The sequence below is a fragment of the Papio anubis genome, chromosome 9, assembly GCF_008728515.1.
Source record: "Papio anubis isolate 15944 chromosome 9, Panubis1.0, whole genome shotgun sequence".
NCBI lineage: Eukaryota > Metazoa > Chordata > Mammalia > Primates > Cercopithecidae > Papio > Papio anubis.
The window spans coordinates 94,005,574-94,024,974 of NC_044984.1; the positions used below are offsets into that span (position 1 = coordinate 94,005,574).

General features: G+C 36.2%; 2 protein-coding genes across 2 annotated transcripts in view; one reads left to right on the top strand and one right to left on the bottom strand.

The window, feature by feature from the left end:
* The window catches only part of ANKS1B (ankyrin repeat and sterile alpha motif domain containing 1B), a 1,249,898-nt gene that overhangs the window by 897,642 nt on the left and 332,855 nt on the right, over positions 1-19,401 (bottom strand). Inside the window, exon 9 of the mRNA XM_031650180.1 lies at positions 7,840-8,002. Within this exon, the coding sequence (XP_031506040.1) occupies positions 7,840-8,002 (163 nt within the window). The remainder of the gene's footprint in view (positions 1-7,839; positions 8,003-19,401) is intronic.
* On the top strand, positions 529-2,898 carry FAM71C (family with sequence similarity 71 member C). The gene is made up of 2 exons (XM_003907008.4): positions 529-1,573; positions 2,073-2,898. The coding sequence occupies exons 1-2, from the start codon at positions 959-961 to the stop codon at positions 2,181-2,183; spliced, it is 726 nt and encodes a 241-aa protein (XP_003907057.1). The 5' UTR covers positions 529-958; the 3' UTR covers positions 2,184-2,898.

The following is a 19,401-nucleotide window of genomic DNA, read 5'->3' on the forward strand; positions in this document are numbered from 1 at the left end:
AAAAAAAAAAAAGGTTAGGGATATCTTTTCATGTCAATAAATAGGAAAACCACATAATCATTTTTAGGGCTGTAGACGTCCCATCACAGAAGGCTCCATAATTTATTTAAGCAATCCCCTATTGTAAGACACTAATGCTGTTTATAATTTTTTACTCTACAATAAACATTGATAAACATCCTGTACTAACGTGTTTACCAATGTATTCAATTCTCTCTTTAAAATAAATGTCTACAACTAGAGGAGCTGGATAAAAGAGTTGACAGAGAATGTATATTAAAGTCTTGCTTCTCACAGAAAATTTACCTCTAACCTTTTTGAAAGCAAGTTGCCAGAATGCATTAAGGTCCCCAGATGGGTGGAGGGTCAGGGAGAGTGGTCTGCTGAGCTGTGGAGAGTGGTGGGGCTGAGGGTGGGGTGGAGAGGGTGGTGTCCCTGCCCTGAGGTAGGGGCTGTTGGGTGACAGAAACAAAGGGGTGTGTGATGGGGCAGGTCACAATGGGTAGAGGAGGATAAAAGTGGTCCTGCAGGGTGGTTTAGCAGCAGCGGATGGTTCAGGTTGGGAAGAAGAGCAGTGGGACCGCCAGTTCAGGTTGTGGAATCAAAGAGCAAAGGTTGTTGTGAAGTGGAATATCAGGCTCAAATGGAAGTCCCTCCCAAATGAGCACTGACATCTGTGTGCCTGGACATCCACGAGGGCTCCAACATCTGTGCTCCTGACAGCTCCATGCACTAAACAGGGCACAGTCTGGATCCAGGGGACCAACTGTCTCTGGCATTGAGCAGTTGGCAATCAATACCCCACCCTGTTCTGAGTCATTTGGGGACAAAAAAGAAAGCCTGTAAAACACAACTGCTGGCCCACCTGCCAGAGTGGCCAAGGAAACAGGATGCTCACTAAGGCATGTTAAGGAAGGTGTGGAGCAGCTGCTGGGAACTGTCTTGATAAAAGAAAGACATGGAGGAGCAGTGTATGTTACCGTATTACACTGCCCAAAGCAGCCCCGCAATGGGCATGTTTAATACCTCCATGGGGAAGCTTCAGCGGCAACTGTACAAAGGCGAGTATACTATATTCAGGTATGCACCCATGTTTGAGAGCGACTTTATCCAGATCAGCAAAAGAGGAGAAGTGATGGATGTGCACAACCGTGCCCGAATGGTAACAGTGGGCATTGTTCGCACCAGCCCCTGCCTCACACTACCTGATGTCATGCTGCTGGCCCGACCAGCTGCTGTCTGTGACAACGCCAGGTGTGGTCCTGCCACCCAGAAAACAGATAGTCCGCCTGCAGAGATCTTAGAACTAACCAGACTGCTTCCCTTGATGTTTGTGAAAATAACCATCCACAACAGCATAAAAAAACAGCTCCACCTGAAGCTTGCCACTGGCCGCTCTTTTTATCTTCAGCTGTGTCCCCCCTCAGATGCAAGTGAAGACCTTTTTGTTCACTGGGAAAACCTTGTTTACATCCTGAGACCACCAGTGGAGGCTTACAGTGGTACCAAAGCTATCCTAGCTGGGAGCACATCAGACTCATCTGTGTTTGAGGAAGTGCAGAGAAGCCCAGTGGTGAGTCTATGCAGAGACTAGATGGGGCCAGGATGCTTTTGGGGAGAGCAGGTAAAGGTCCTGTAGAGCCTTTGGTGTTGCAGCTCACCTGGGAAATGCATTGCATTTGGAAGGTCTGAAGGCCAAATGAGCTTCCATTTGGAGGCCATGGCACATTGAGGAGGTTCCTAGTGCTTCTCCAGTGTTCCCCAAACCTGAATTTCAGAGATTTCTTAGCTGTCAGCAACTTTTCATTTTATATTCACAGCTGTTCATTCTATATCCAATGTTGTAATGCTATCCAAAGCATCCTGACCAGTCTATTCTGAAACCCATACTATGACCTAGGTAGGCTGATATGTTGTAGGACATGTCTCCCTGCGATTGCCACTTATATACATTGGTGGCAACACAACATGCTTGTGTACATGTGCAATACTTTATTTTTGTTGTTTACCCACAGGAAGAGAAAGGAGATCTTGCTGGTCTCACTTTCTTTGCTTATTTGTTTTCTCCCTAGGGATATGCCATGAAGTTCTGTGAAGAGAAGGAGCAATTCAGAATCAGTAGACTTCACATGAATGCTGAAATGTTTGGGTCCACCTATTATGATTATACAATAGAGATATGAATCCAACATACCTCCCACATATACTACATTCAAGAGTTCACACATTCCTGCAGTCATAAAACCTATAGTGCCTGATAAAGGGGCAGGGTGGCAACAACAGTAGTGATGACAGTAAGCACCACCGCAGGTGCCATGGATGTGGCTGCAACCAAGTCTGCAGGCTCAGAAGAGAAACACAGCACTGGCAAAAGCAGCCTTCAAAGGTCCAGGAGGAAGTATAGCCAGCATGGCTATAGTGGGTGCTTCTATGTCTTAATCTTGTTATAGCAAGGGCTGCATAGACATTCTTGTCCTAAAAGGGTACTTCAAGCACATCAGTAAGTGCTACTGGCCTCTCCCTAGAGAGCAGCATGAATGTGGTGACTACAGGAGCAGAGAGAGACTGTCAATGCAACAGCCTTGTCAGTCTCTCTCTGCTCCTCAAAGACTGACTCTCTGCCACTCAGCATTGGGAGTCAGTATCTCAACTCTGCAGGATGAGGCCACATGAGTGAATGGGATGGAAGTCAGAGGGTCTCTACCTAGCTGGATTGACTCTGCAGTAATAACCTCAAAGTCTGGTACTACACATGGTGCAGAGGTGGACATCTCACCTAAGACTGTGGAGGGGAGCAACATGATTCACCATAATAAAATCCATCAACTCATATTATCTGCTCTAATAACATATGCTCTATTGACAGGAAGGGTAGCAATAAAACTAATAGCAATTTATGATCAGGCTCTGAAAACTATCTTTTAACTTTCCCTTAACTTTACATTTTTTATTATAAAAAATAAATAGATGACATAAAATTAATAGATGACAGAATAAAATGTTGACGATTACTCTCAAAGATATGATCCTACATCAGAAGAATTCTTCTAAAACTATTTTCCAAAATATAAAATGAGAACCCAGAAACACACACACACTCTGTCTCCCTCTCTCTTTCTCTCTCTTGCTCCAGGTTTGAATCATAGCATTGCCACACATTAACTGTGACTTTTAGTAGACTGTTTCTTTAAATGGTCACCTTGAGATTATACATGTATAATATCTGGTACATAGTAGGCACTGTGTAAATGGTGGTGTTGAGAAACAAATTCTGAGTTTAATCATACTTTCCAGAAAGGGCTTAATTTTCCCAGTCTTTTCACTCTTGATTTCCTTTCTTAAATCTTAATTAACTGCTTTGCAATTGTCCCATAAAAGCTCTATTTACAGTAAATCTTCTTAGTATCTTCCCAAGAATTTTAATCCCCTGATATTATTTAGAATTCTAAATTTTCATGAATTTGTACAAACTTCAATCTAGTCACAACAGAAAGACAATTTCAAAGCACTCATCTTTTAGCTGATTCTCTCCAATTTTACTATTCTTGGAGACAGAAAAATAAAACAACACCTAATATAGGATCAATTCATAATCTGGAAAAAAACTGGAAATTAGATAATTTTAGAATTGCAAGATCCACATCCATGGGATTAGCCAATATTCTAATTTTGCAAGTAAAAAATCTGCTTTAGTCTAAAGTAATACCTCATATGGTTTGATAATCCAGAACCAGAATGTATAGGCAACCTGGCCCCCAATTAAGTCTGTATTGTTTCCGTAATACTAATGTTTCTGATGAGCACTATGCTTTGAATATAAAAGATATTTGATACATGTTTGCTGGATCCAATCAAGGGCTCTAAATGCGAAATATAATTTATTCCAATCCAACAAATCTGGGGATATAAAATTTTACATAGTACTGTACTAATGGTACAGATCCCAAAGGTTCCTGTATATATTGTAAGGAAGCAGTTTACCAGTAGACCCTCACAGCGCTTATGGCTTAATGATTTTTAATGGTCTCCAAAAGTGCTTCAGACCCGAAAAAATGGCTTCAAAATATGAAAAACATTTCACAGGTTAGATGTTCTAGCTTTGTGAATTTCAAGGTTACATTACTGAGAAATCACATCTAATCATAAATCACTTTTCAGCAAATAATGTCAAATGAAAAACTTTTTAAAATAAAACAATTTTTGTTGTTCATGTGGTATGTAGTCCAGTATCATATGATACTGGAGACTCCCTAAGAGGCTTTAAAATGAACATATTGCCAACTCTTAACAGAGACCAACTTTATCTTTGTATTCAAGGACTGTCAGCGTGCTTACCACATTGTAGTACCTTGATAATCACAGAAGGGATCATTGCTAAAAGCACTGCACATTTTGTATCTCTTCTCTAAATCTTCAATCTGACTCAGTCTCTTTTTAAATTGTATATTCCTTTGGTAAATATTTCAATCTGCTTCTCATTACAAATCGTGATGCTTATTACCATCAATCAGATCCTGTTCCTAGGTAACAGTTTTCTTAAAATTCTAAAACAATACATATCCTGGTACCTCATCTCTTGTAATCAAAGTTTAAGAGATAATTTAGATGATACTTATAATAACAGAAAATATTTAAAAATTACCATTTGTCAATGGTTGAGATGGTTGAATCCTAGGTAATAAACTAAAAAACCAGATGAATTAAAAAATGTTGCAAATTGTGTATGTGTGTATGTGTATACACTACATATGTAAAAATATACTATATATACACACAGAAATATGCTATATATAGTATATTTTAATTGCAAAACTATAAAAATTCTTTAATATATTTTGCAATAAAACATATATAAACATGTTATATATACATAAAACATGTTTATATGTGTATATATATACACACATATGCACACACTAATATAAATGCTACAGGATAGCCCTTAAACAATAATATTCAGAGACACACACACACATTCTTAAGAATTTATAGTGAGTGGCTGGGCGCAGTGGCTCACGACTATAATCCCAGCACTTTGGGAAGCCAAGGTGGGCAGATCACCTGAGGCCAGGAGTTTGAGACAAGATTGGCCAATATTGTGAAATGCCATCTCTACTAAAAATACAAAAATTAGCCAAGCATAGTGGCACACCCCTGTAATCCCAGCTACTCAGGAAGCTGAGGCAGGAGAATCGCTTGAACCAGGGAGGCAGAGGTTGCAGTGATCCAAGATCGTACCACCACACGCCAGCCTGGGAAACAGAGCTAGACTCCGTCTGAAAAAAAAAGAAAAATTTATACTGAGAGAAAGATCAGTAAAATAGTCTTATTGCTGGTTTGTTAGATTAAATCCAGTTAAAAAAAATCTGCATCTCAAATACATTTATAGATTTAATGCAGTAACAATCAAAATCCCAATAGAGATACTTTTTAAACTCAACATAGTAATTACAAAATACAGATTTTATAAAGCAAGCAATCAAGTCAGCTACTAGTTTTAATTTAATAATGAATAATATCAACACTGAGTCATGCGGTTTAAAAAGTAGAAAGGCAGAAGTAACCAAGCCTTCAGAAGTAAAGCCAAAACAAAAGGATAAAAACGAGAGGAATGTGAGTTATTGTTCAATGGAAAGTCATAGGAAACTATGTATCAACAAGCAAAAAATAATATAGAGCCATAATTGAAATTTATGTTAAAGGGAGTTCTAGATAAGACGAATTAAATGAAAAATAGAACTGAGAAGCTTAATCAATTGGATAGTTTTTAAAAATTACATGATGCACTTGTACACATACAAATTAAGACAAAAAGAAAGCTGCAGACTGGAAAAGATTTTGTGGTAAATGTAACTAGAACATCTGAGGAATTAATAAACTTATTGAACAATACCAGTCTTCACCAAGGAAATGGCCAAAGGGAAAACAAATCTAATATTAAAAATTGTAAACCAAAAGCAAGTTACTACCAAGCCTAATAAAATGTTAGTAAGGTGGTAGAAAATCAGATACAGTCATATTGTTGACAGTTTTTGATTTGCAGTCATCTGGCCATTACAGTAAATACCCTGATACTTTATTTTGTTTCAATAATTCTTTTTAAGATATAAGGTAAAGTAGTGGTTAGGAAATGCATTTTTACAAACACAGTTTTATGAGTGGAAAAATAGGTTAAAACATTTAATTATTGATAAACTGCTAAGCAGATAAGGGTAAGCTAATAAAATACAACATATGCTTGTTAATTTTCTTTCCCTTTACCCATGTAGATATGAGGTAAAAAACTATATGTAAAATCTTTAAGTGAAGACATGACACCCTAGAATATACACATTTGTTCACTGAGATTCATTCAACTATTACTTCATTCCAATTATATTTTGGGTGTTTTTTGTTTGTTTGTTTTATATACATCAGATTTTGCTTGATAAAGAAGACTTTTTTTCTTTTGTTTTCTTTTTTTTATTTTCTTTCTTTCTTTTTTTTTTTTTTTTTTTTTCTTTTTTTTGAGACAGGATCTCACTCTATCACCCAAGCTGGAATGCTGTGGTGTGATCACAGCTCACTGCAGCCTCAACCTCCCATCTCAGCCTCCTGACTGGCCAGGGCTACAGATGTACACTACCACGCCTGGCTTATTTTTGTATTTTTGGTAGAGATAAGGTCTCACTATGTTGCCCAGGCTGGTCTTGAACTGCTGGGCTCAAGCAATCCACCTACCTTGGCCTCCCAGTGCTGGGATTACAGGTGTGAGACACCACATCCAACGCATTCTTCTGATTTGCCAGGAACTACTCGTTAGACTGCAGATGCTGAGCATCAAAGTTTGAATCTCTACCTTTATGGAACTCACAGTTTAGTATATATTGACAACAATTCTGTAAAGGTTACAGTAAACTGTCTTAAAGTCCTATGAAGAGATTTTTTAAGTACTATATACTGATTTGAATATTCTACTTTGCTTTCTACAATAAATTAATACTGAAATTTGAGTGGCTATGATCAAATTATGATATAGACATATGGAAGATGTGATGGTTTCTTAGACATAATTGCTTTGTATTTGTTGTGACAGAAGAGAAAATATCTTTGAGATGTAACGCTTTTCTGGATAAGTACTGTGAATCCTTTTCTGTCCTGGACTGTTTTTGCCACCCACATTCTATGTAATTAACCTCTTACCATTATACCCTTTCATATTAAGTTATTTACTTATTGTGCAGAGACATTTTCACCATGACTTCAAATTTCCTATCTCTGGAATATTTTAGCCATTTCTGAAACTCCTCTAAGGGTCTATGATTCACAACATTCAACAGGAACCTGAAGGTGATACTATTGAATTAAAGTAGACTTAATGACATGAAATGACTTGAAACTAATAGTCAATATTTTAGTGTTCCGTTTTCATTTTTGGATTTTATTCCAAAACCTTCAGAAGTACACATTCACATTATTCTACAATGTTCCATTGTGATGAGAAAAATATAATCACTGGTTATGCTTTTAAAGAGCCATAATATGTTTCCTTATATCTGTAGATAACTTTTAGTTACTTTTTAAAATAGCATTCTTTAAAATGATATATTTCTGGATTCAAAATATTAAAACCTCATAAACAAGACAACTTTTCTGCATTATAACCAAACTAAATAATATTAATTTTTTACATAAATTATGTCTCCGCATATGCACACATCTACACACTAAGTTATATGCACATTTTACTTGAGACTTTGAGAAAAACCACGAAGTAAACAAGATTCTAATTTGATTTTTGAAGGGCAGGGAGATTTTAACTTAAAAACATAGGCAACCATTTTTGTTTTATTGTACCTTAATAAAAGCAAACTTTTACCTGTGCAAGCATAGGGAAGCCAAGGTTCCTACATCCATTACATGGAGTTAATGCTTCCCAAAGTCCTGATGGCCCACACGTATTTTCATCATCATCCTCTTCTTCCACTTCTCCTGGTGACAAATTGATTGTAGATGAGGTTCTCTGAAATTAAATTTATATCATATCAATATATTATATCAATGATATTTAGATATCTTAACACCAATTAAATTCTGTAAATTACACGTGGTATATCTTGGTAAACAAGTCAGCTCACTTTTAACCATAGTTACATGGCTGTGCCCTGTGACTGAGACAAAAATATGTATAGTCCAACTTAAGTTAAAAGTGAAAAAACTGGGTGTGAAAGGCTTATAAAATAATATATGAAGTTCATAATGAAGAATAGAACATGATAATGGCCTAATAAAATATTTGAATAGCAACAAATGAGAAAAATCTTATGGTTTATCGAGAATTTAGGTTTAGGCATAAAATTAAGGAAAAATGCAGTCAGGGCACTAACAGGAAAATATTTTACTGAAATGGGAATTCCTGATAAACCTGTTTGTTCAGAATGCCACCAAAATAAAACTTCATAAAATTTTATATCATACATATAAAAGGGGTAACAGTTTTAAAATTCATAATGAGACTTCCATATTGAGCACATATATTTTCCTTTGTTATCTCCCAAATCTCACTAAAATGATGGTAGAACATTTATAAAAATGTTTACACCATAAAAATAAGAATGACAGGAGAGATGAACAAACAATATTAAGAAAACTTCTGGATAATGTTGAGTAACTTTTGGATCACAGGTGGGTAAGTATTACCTGACTTAGCAAACATGAGAACACTGAAAGCAAAGTACCTTCATGCGGAAAGAATTGGAAGGACTGGCTACCTGTGAAGGTATAAGTGTCAGTGGGGCAGACACAGAATGAAACTCAATATCAGAAAGAATTATACCCCTAGACCCATCTCTTTTTCACCCAGCCAGGAAACTAAATCTTCACCACTGGCAAGAAAGTAGAGGTTTATTTTTCTGGAGAAGTTGAAGCAAAAGGATTATGAATTCTAAGAGTATAGATACACCGAGTCTCCAAAAACAAGAGAATTAATATCTATATAGTAATGAAGATCCATAACCTACTCAGTGCCTTACCATATTTGCATTAGACAACATGGCAGCAAGGTTTATACCCCCAGATAAACAACTAGAATACTCTTCTCTGTAGAAACAGACCTCCCAAGAAAAAAGATCTATAAATAAGCAGGAAAATGGTGGGATCTATGTATTAGTCTCTACTGTGAAGCCAACCTCTCAGCAAGTTCCACTCATAAGAATCATATATTTGAGAAAAACCTCTAACAGACACCAAAATAAATATAGAGAAAAAAAATTATAAATAGTCTCTTCAGAGAGAAGATATTTATAGCCATGAAACAAGAACAGAAAGTTATGAAATACATAAAATCCAATACAAGAGTTAGAAAAATCTGACAAAATTTCTGAAAAGATGAAAAGAATTTAAAAGGGGAGAAAACTAGGGGTCAAACCAAGACCTCTAACATCTGAACAACAGGAGCTCCAAAAATTAAGAGTAGAGATGGGAGGGTCAAAGAAATAAAGCATGAAAATTTGCAGAAACTGAGGAAAACTTTCATACTCTAAGAGCCTGTTGAATACTTAGCAGACTGAATTTTTTTTAAAAAGTTGTATATACATAAATAAAAAGAAATACAATAAATTGTCTAAAGGCCCTCTGAATGTACTGTTCAGAACAACATTGATAGATCATGATTACTAAAGCAAGTAAATATATTCTACATACTGGATTGTAAATAGCATCCTGCCCCCAAAATTGTTGCTTTTAAAAATAGAATATAAGATTTTATTTTTCCTCCTATTTAAAAGAATTTGTTTTCTGCATTCACATTTTAACTTTCCCTTGATCACTTGTCAGTAACTAAGAAGCAATGAAATTAAGTTGCCCCCCAATCAGTCACTGTCTGTAAAACACAATAATAATAATAATAATAACTGTTAGACTGAGAACTTACAATGTGACTTGGAGTATCACTGGCCTATTGTCTGTTAACTATTTTAATTCACACAGCAGCCATTTGAGGCAAATATTTTTCCTCTCACTTTATAAATGAGGAAACTAAGGGCCAGAGAGATCAAGGAAAACCCAAGGTCACGAAGCTGGCAAGTGGTAGAAAAAGGATTTGAATCCAGACTAGGGGGCTGCAAAGCCTACTCTCCCCTCACCACTATGTTCTGTGACCACTCCTTTGGCACAATACCCTGTAAAAGACAATATACTGAAAAACCACACTGATGTAAATAATTGCAGTTTAAATAAAAGAGGTATATTTGGTGAATATGTTTCTGTTACACAAGTATACTCCTGAGAGCATTTTGCCTTCTGTGACAGGGAGTGAAAATTTCTGCAATTTGATACATAGTGGCCCATGCTTTCATAAATACTTCTCAAATCAATAATAGAAGGTAATTATCACAGGGATATTTGACCCTACAGATCCTTTGAGTAAAATATATATATATAGGGAAGTTTAAAATCTTAATCTGAAAGAGTGTATGTGTGTGCGTGTGTGTGTGTGTATATATCTATATATATTTGATAAAGTTGTTGACAGGAATAGATAAGATGATCAAAAAGGTATCTCCTTTACCAACTCATGATCAGCTAACAGTTTGACCATCAACATTGATAGCTGGCCAAGAATTGTCAACATTTTAGATTAATCCATTCTTTTCTATTTCGTTAATGGTGCCACAATGATTTAATCCAATCACACAGGGAACTTCCTCTATCTCTTTCTCCTCCCTCAAAAAAAAAAAAAAAAAAGTTTATTTCTCTTACCTGCTCATAAAGCTCCAACTATTTCCCATTTCACAGCAAATGATATCCAAATTCCTTAATCTGGCTTCAAGGTTCTATAGTCAAATGATTTTTTAGCCCTTTTACTTTTCCACTACACTCACCTCAGATTATAACCAGGTGGAATTGTTTACCCTTGCCTAATCATGCTCTATGCTTTCATTCTTTCTTTCACCTTACTTGTCTGCATAGCATATTGTAGTGGTTAAGGGTCTGGGTTCTAAAATTAGACAGTTCTGGATTCAAGTTCCAAATATCCCCCTCACTAGCTGTATGATTTTCACCAGATAAGACCATTGTCAGCCTCTCTTGCCTTATCAATGCAATGGAAAACAATACAGTGGAACCTCTCTCAGGGCTTATTCCTGATGACTAAGTGAGGTAATAAATATAAAGTGCCTGATACACACAGCTTCAATAAGTATTAACTATCATTTTTATTATTTTCTTATAATCCCACTGATTCAAAATAGAGTTCAGATTTCGTCCCTTACCTAAAATTTTCCAGATTTCCCACAAACATGCATGATATCACGTTCTTCTGCTTGTCTCTAGCTCTTTGTGCAAGTGTTTGCATTTGGTATTTCAGATACCTTGAGTTGATAGATGCTATAGTGGCAAAGAGCATTGCCTTTTAACTCAAACAGATATACATTTAAATCCTAGCTCTACCACTTCCAAGCTTTGTGACTTTGAGCAAATCACATAATCTTATTAATCCTTAGTTTCCCTATCCGAAAACATAGTGTAATAATTTCTATTTGCAGGGCTATATGAAGATAACATTAATTGCTTGACAGAGACTGGCACATAACAATCAGTAAGTACTGTTATTTTATTTTTTACCCTAAAAGAGTTGTATACACACACACACTGTGTGCTTGTGCAAATACAGTACACAGACACAAGTGTGGCTTATTTACCCTTGTTAAGTAAGTTATTTGAAAGAAAACATTGCCTTATTCACATTGTATCTCCTACAATGTGCTGTGCATAATGAAGCAATAAATATTTATTGAATGAATCACTGAATAAATGAACTTCAAATTATCATTTTCATTTGACTACCTAGAAAATTTTACTAATATTAAGGGGTGTGTATAATTGTATCACAAATATCAAGATTGCCATTTTAGCTTTATTTTATATTAACTATTACCAGTAGCTTTAGCAGAAATGAAGAAACGTATCAGTGGTTTAGCACTGCCCCCTAAAGACAGCATATAAATTGGCTGTGTAAAATCATAATTTTTACTTCATTTCTTTACAGTTAAAGATTTGAAGGAAAATATTTTATCAAGCTACATAATCTTCAATTATATATGGGAAGAAGCCACCAGAACACACTTAACCTCAGATGGTTTCCTTTATTCCAAATGCTGTTCAAACTTTTCACTGGAGAACAAAGTGTGTTCCTGAAGTTCCAAGAAGATGTGAAAATTCTACTATAAAAAATAGACCTAAATCTATATAGTTTGAATCCATTTGCTTTGTTGGTTATTACATGGTAATAAAGGAAGGCTGGACCAAGTCTATGTTGTTGTAAACTGAAAAACAGTCACAATAATATACTGTGGGGAGACAAACTTGAGCTCAATCAAAGAAAAACACTTTTGAGAATAATTATATCAGTCTAACATTGAAGAAATGGAATTTCCCTGTGAGGCAGTATGTGTGTGTGTGTGTGTGTGTGTGTGTGTGTGTGTGTGTGTGTGTAAATTATATGACAATGATAGATAATGGTGCTCCATAATTTATAAAATGCTTTCAGATATAGAATAGCCCAATAAAATAGAGTCAGAATTATCCCTATTTTACAAGTGTAAAAAACTGATGCTCAAAATGTTACTCGATTTGCAAGATCATCCTACAAATGAGTCCAGATTATAATCCAAGTCTTCTAATTCTAGGTCCGTTTGTCTTTCTACCACACCATGGAAGCCATCTCCTTAATTAGTAGAACTCTTCAAGGGGACAACAGATGTTCAAGATTGTCAATGCAAAGGGACCAGGCCAAAAGGCAGACTCCAGGAAAGAGGAAATAACAGAAATGGTGATCAAAGCAAAAGGCAACAATCTGGGATGAGTTAGCAATCTAGACTACTTTATAGCATTGCCACAGGCCTTTTTTTGCCTTTGTTTTCTAAAGTAAATTTGACTTATAGATTTTTCAAGGAAATTTAAAGTAACACACGCTTATTGTAAAACAAATCATTCAAAATAAAAAATTATACATGAGAGAGTGAAACTTTCCCAGCCTCGGTCCCACTGCAAACATTCAGTGGTTATACTTCCAGACTTTGTAATATTACTCTACTTGCCTGATGACTTTCTCAGGATAAATTCATAAATAAGAAATTGTATACACCAAAGAGTATGCGTACCTTTACCTTTTTTTTTTTTTTTTTTTGAGGTGGAGTCTCACTCTATTGTCCAGGCTGCAGTGCAGTGGCACAATCTCGGCTCACTGCAGCCTCCACCTCCCAGGTTCAAGTGATTCTCCTGCCTCAGCCTCCCAAGTAGCTGGGATTAGAGGTACCTGCCACCACACCTGACTAATTTTTTGTATTTTTTTAGTAGGGATGGGGTTTCGCCATGTTGGCCAAGCTGATCTTGAACTCCTGACTTCAGGTGATCCACCTGACTTGGCCTCCCAATGTGCTGAGATTACAGGCATGGGCCACTGTGCCTGGCCTAAACTTTCTAAGTATTGCCAACGTTGTCTTTAACCTGTTCTCCACAGTGATCAGAGAAATATTTTTTTCATATGAGAATGTGATCATGTTTTTCTCTTCCTTAAAACCTTCAATAGTTTTTCATTGTTCCTCTGACAAAGTTCAAAATTCTTAATACAATCCAAAAGGCTATGCATGATCTGCCCCTACCTCCCTCTGTATCCCGCCACTAATCTGGCAGGTCAGGTCTCATTAACAGCTGAACAGGAAGGCCTCCATGACAACTGTTGCAGCACTGACCGAGTGGTTAAGTTAAATATTTAAAGCTGATAGAGCCACTAGCCCTTATACAAAGGCTGGAATGTAACGAAAGCCCACCAAGAGTTTTGCCTAGGCCTTTCCAGGGCCTTGAAGCATGATGAAATAACAAAGGAATTCTTAACAGAACCCATTTAGTATTAAACAGGTTTTACTGGGGGTCTGAAGGAACTTCCCAGACCTCCACACACAAGTTTTATTGGGGTCTAAAGGAACTCCCAAATCTTCATGATTTAGCTGGAGACAAGATAAGGGTAATCACCCCTGGTACCTGGACCCATCTAGATTAAGTAAATTTACTGAGGCTCCAGAGGAAGGTCTTAAGGACTCAGACCTTAGTTATAGATGAGAAGAAGTTAATCACTTATGTCTTTAGATGAATGCACACTTACAGGTAAACATACAGCTTAGAAGGTATATAATCTCTGGAAAACTTCATAATTTTGATTTGGTCTGGTGATATTTTCCCCAGCCTTCTCCCTGTACCTGGTTACAGGTAAATCTCTTCTTTCCCAATTTGTCTGCATCTTGTTATTGGACCATGAGAATAAGCAGCCCAACTCTCGGTTTGGTCTGGGAACACTAACACTCTTCCTCCCCTTTGCCCATAATGTTTAAACACACTGAGCTTCCCTCTTTCCCTCCAGTATACCAAACTTCCTCTTGCCTTGTACCTTACCTTAGCACATATGGTTTTCTCCGGCAAAGACTATTAGTCATCTCCCAATATACATTCTCCCCACCTCCTTTTGTCTTTAGTAACACCTTCCTTTATTCTTGTATAGTACTAAAACTCCAACTTTTAGTTGGGCACATGTCTTCTTCAATAAATACCACATTATCCAGTGTCTGTTGCAGCTAGGTGTGACCACATGGCTAAGTCATAACCATGGGATATAAGAAGTGCTCTTAAAGTGAATAGGTGTGCCCTTATTCCTCCCCTTCTTCTTCCTGCTGATTGAATGCTAATGAAATAGCTGGAGCTGGAGCATTTGTCCTGGGCCATGAAGTATCCTTGGAACTAGACGACCTGTACAATTGAACAACAAAAAAGAAGAATCCTGGGTTCCTCACAGAAGTGATCCCTACCAGCCTTGGACTGCCTAGCTCTAGGCTTTGGAAGTGGGAATAAAATAAACTCTTTCTCTTTAAGCCATTATTATCATTTTAGATGTTTTTGTTATTTGCTATTGTGTCAAATCCTAACAGATAAATTCCTTTGTTTGTCTTCATCAGGATTAATCTTACTGGTGCTTTAGGTATAAATATAATTCACTTCCTTTGGAAGGCCTTCTTGAGGCTCCCATCAAGATTAATTTCCTTTCTTATATGACTTCACAGTGTCCTGCTTTTTTATAGCAATTATCACAATGATAATTTTATAGTTACTGAGTGACTTTGGCTCAGTATCTCCTATCCTTAGTCCATAAAAGCTGCATGATTGCAGAGATGCCTGTTGCATTAACTACCAAAGCCTGATACTTGGCTAGTACATCGAAGAACGGTTCATCACGTATGTGTTGAAAATGAATGAAGAGTAAATGAATGAATGAATGCCAGCTTGCCCTCATAGATGTTTTATTAGTGTGAACATTTTCACTAGTTCTAAGAGGAACCAATTTAACTATAACCCAGATTTTAATGTCCTTTCTTCTCTTACTCCATTTGCTTCCAGTCTTCATCCCACATTCAAAGTAATGTAGAACTCTGCATCTATTTGATTTCATGAAAGAAGACATTTATGACAACCATTGGTACACAATTTAGATTTTACCACAAACTCTATAGTGGAGTTGAATGGGCATTAAATTGCATGGCTTAACTCCTCTTCCTCCCCTATTAATATTTTGTCTCCTTATGGTGATAATTGGGTAGAAGTGTGCTTTTCATCTCCCCTTCCACCAAGAAGAATAGAATTCTTGGTGTCTATTTTTCCCTACAGACTGTTTTCATTAGCTCTTTAAATTCTTCTCCTCTTTATTACGCAAGCAATTTAACACTGGGATACATCTTATCTGCAAACTTGCATAGCCAATCTCATTACACAAGAGACCTTACATGAGAACTACTATTTTGTCAAATTAAAAGGCAATAACTATATAATAGCATGATATATCATATTTTCCTTTTTACAATCTTTTAAAATTAGGGATCTAAGGGCTTAGTGGGGCACCAAGAAGAAGAAAATGTGAGGTGTTAAGCTGGTTTAGTTATTCCAAAGCAATGATAGTATTAATGATCAAATAGATGATAGGTCAGTGTTTATATTACTCACAAAGGAACAGACTCTATCATCTTAAATTTAGTCCTGGGAGAGATATCACATGCCACAGTTGAATATATTAGCAATGATCAGAAAACCTATTGTCAAATATGTTTCTATAAGCTTATTAACACTAAACATCTGTTCAAAATTGTCTGAAAATTACCTTGCAAGGCTACCCTGCACTATCTTTTCACCACAACCATTTGTTCCACGTTAGTAAAATTCACAAAAGCTGCAACATTTAAGTCTGCTGAAAAATAAAATTTCTCTCAGATTAATTTGGAGTTAGCCGTGAATCCTGTACTGCATTTATATCTGCAAGGAAAAGAAAGGAAGAAGAAAAACAAGACTTGATGCCAATGAGTACACTGAATACATCTCCTAGTATCTGCACTCCAAAATGACGTTACTGTGTATGGTGATATTTTAAACTTGAGGATTTGCCAGTGCCAAATGTATTTCACATTTATTGAAGGATAGAATTGCTATTAAAGCAATCGTTTTAGTTGCAAGAAATATTGAAGAATAAAGTAAGGAGAGTCTTTCTCTTTTTAATAGTACATGAGACATTACAACTCCTCTGAAACACTTAGTTCCAACACATTATATTCCCACCTGCTGTTTACATATTTGACATCCTTTGCATAACATCAGGAAACTTCAAAGAAGAACATATTTTGTTTGCTAGTCTACTTATATACAATCAATTTGAATGTTTTTATTATCTCTCAAAACTTTTGTTCATATATCTGACCCTTACCTAGTAATTAATAGTGTTTATTAGTACAATATTAGAAAGAGCTAAGTCTAAACTGATGCCAATTTTATGCACAATACACAGAAGCTAATTTTAAAAAAATGTTAAAGTCACCTTGGAAAGTTTAAACGTTTTTTTTCAACAAGACAGTACAGAAGACAAAATGTATAACTTCGGGAAAACTAAATTATCCTCCATGACAGATCATTTTATATGAACAAATAACATTTTTCTAAAAGTTTACTTCTTTGTTTTAAAATAAAATTCATTAAAGTATCATTTATATACATAACATGCACCCATTTTAAATCTATATACCTGTGTATTCACCACCACAATCAAGATACAGAATATTTCTATCACCACAAATGGTTACCTTGCATCCCTTCCGTACCAATATTTCCCTACTGGTAGCCCCAGAAATCTTTTCTTCTGCCACAATATGGCAGCCTATGTACTTCATGTTTGGCATAAGCTTTCTACAAAGCTTATTAACACTAAACATCTGCTTAAAATTGTCTGAAAATTACCTTGCAAGGCTACCCTACACTATCTTTTCACCACAAACTTTTGTTCCATGTTAGTAAAATTCACTCAGCATAATGTTTTTGACATTCATTCCTATTTTTGCATATCGGTAGTTTATTCCTTTTTAATCCAAAGTAATATTCCACGATACGGATATGCCAAAGTTTTGTTTATACAATCATCTATTGATGGACATTTGGGTTGTTTTCAGTTTAGGGTCATTATGAATAAAGTTGCCATTAAGATTCACATTAAAATCTGTGAGTGCACATAAGCTTTTGTTTCTCTTGGGTAAATATCTAAAATGCTAGGTCACATGGTAAATGCACCAAACTTTTTAAGAAACTGCTAAAGTGTTTTCCAAAGTGTTTGTACCATTTTACACTCCCATTCATTGTGTCTGAGAGTTTCAGTAGCTCCACATTCTTGGCAACACTTAATTTTAGTTATTCTAATGGAATGTATGTAGAGTTATGGCAATAGTATGTAGTTATCAAATGGTATGTAGAATTATCACAATAGTGATTTTAATTTACATTTCTGTCATTGCTACTAATGTGCTAAACATCTTCTCCTGTGCTTAGAGGCCATTTACCTTCTTCTTTGGTGAAGTATCTGTTCAAGTCCTCTACATATTTTTATTGGGTTGACTTCGTTTTTGTTTTTTTTTGTTTTTGTTTTTGTTTTTCTTTTGAGATGGAGTCTCACTCTGTCGCCCAGGCTGGATGGAGTGCTGTGGTGCGATCTTGGGTCACTGCAAGCTCCGCCTCCCAGGTTCACGCCATTCTCCTGCCTCAGCCTCCCAAGTAGGTGGGACTACAGGCGCCCGCCACCACGGCCGGCTAATTTTTTGTATTTTTAGTAGAGACGGGGTTTCACCATGTTAACCAGGATGATCAGGATGGTCTCGATCTCCTGACCTCGTGATCCGCCCACCTCGGCCTCCCAAAGTGCTGGGATTACAGGCGTGAGCCAAGGTTATTTGATTTCTTTTGCTGTGTTGTAAGAGTATTCTTTTTTTTTTTTTTTTTTTTTTTTTTTTTTTTGAGACGGAGTCTCGCTCTGTCGCCCAGGCTGGAGTGCAGTGGCGCGATCTCGGCTCATTGCAAGCTCCACCTCCCGGGTTCACGCCATTCTCCCGCCTCAGCCTCCGAGTAGCTGGGACCACAGGCGCCCGCCACCACGCCCGGCTAGTTTTTTTTTTGTATTTTTAGTAGAGACGGGGAAGAGTATTCTTTTTAAGTATTCTATATTCTAGACATACCTCCTTTGTACTGTTGGTAAATATATAAGAAATCTTTGCCTAACACAAAGTTAAGATATTTTCCTATATTTTCTTCCATAAATTTAACATTTTTGCTTTTACATTTTGATCTCTGTTCTACATTGAATTAATTTTCATGTAGAGCATGAGGTAAAGGTTGAGATTTGAGAAATCTATTTTTTAAATATATAAACAGAAGCAGTCAGCCCCATTAGTTGAAAAGATTATCCTTTCCCCATTGAAGTGCCCTGCAGTTTTTTTGAAAATCAATTGACCATATGTGTATGGGTTTATTTCTGAATTCTACTTTGTTCTATTGACCTGTAAATCTCTTCTTATGCAAATACCACATTGATAGACGTTTATAAGCCTGGAATCAGAGAATCCTCCAAATCGGTTCTTCTTCGAAATTATTTTGGCTATTCTAGGTTCTCTGCCTTTTCATATAAAGTTTAGAGTAAGCTGTCAATATCTGAAAAATTAGCCTGCTTGGATTCTGCTTGGGATGGTAGTCCATAGTACAATTTGGGGAGAACAAATATCTAAACTACATTGTCTTTCATTTCATGAACATGGTGGTATATCCCTGTACCTATCAGGTTTTCTTTAATTTCCATCAACAATATTTTTATAGTCTTCAGTGTATAGGTCTTGCACATATCTTGTTTAATATGAAGGGGTAAACATGCATTTCATGTTTTTGGAAAATCTTTTGAATAGTATTATTAGGTTAATTTAATTTTCCCTCTTGCATTATTGGGGCACAATTGACAAACAAAAATTGTATATATTTAAGGTATATGGCATATTGTTTTGATATATGCATAATTGTGACTTA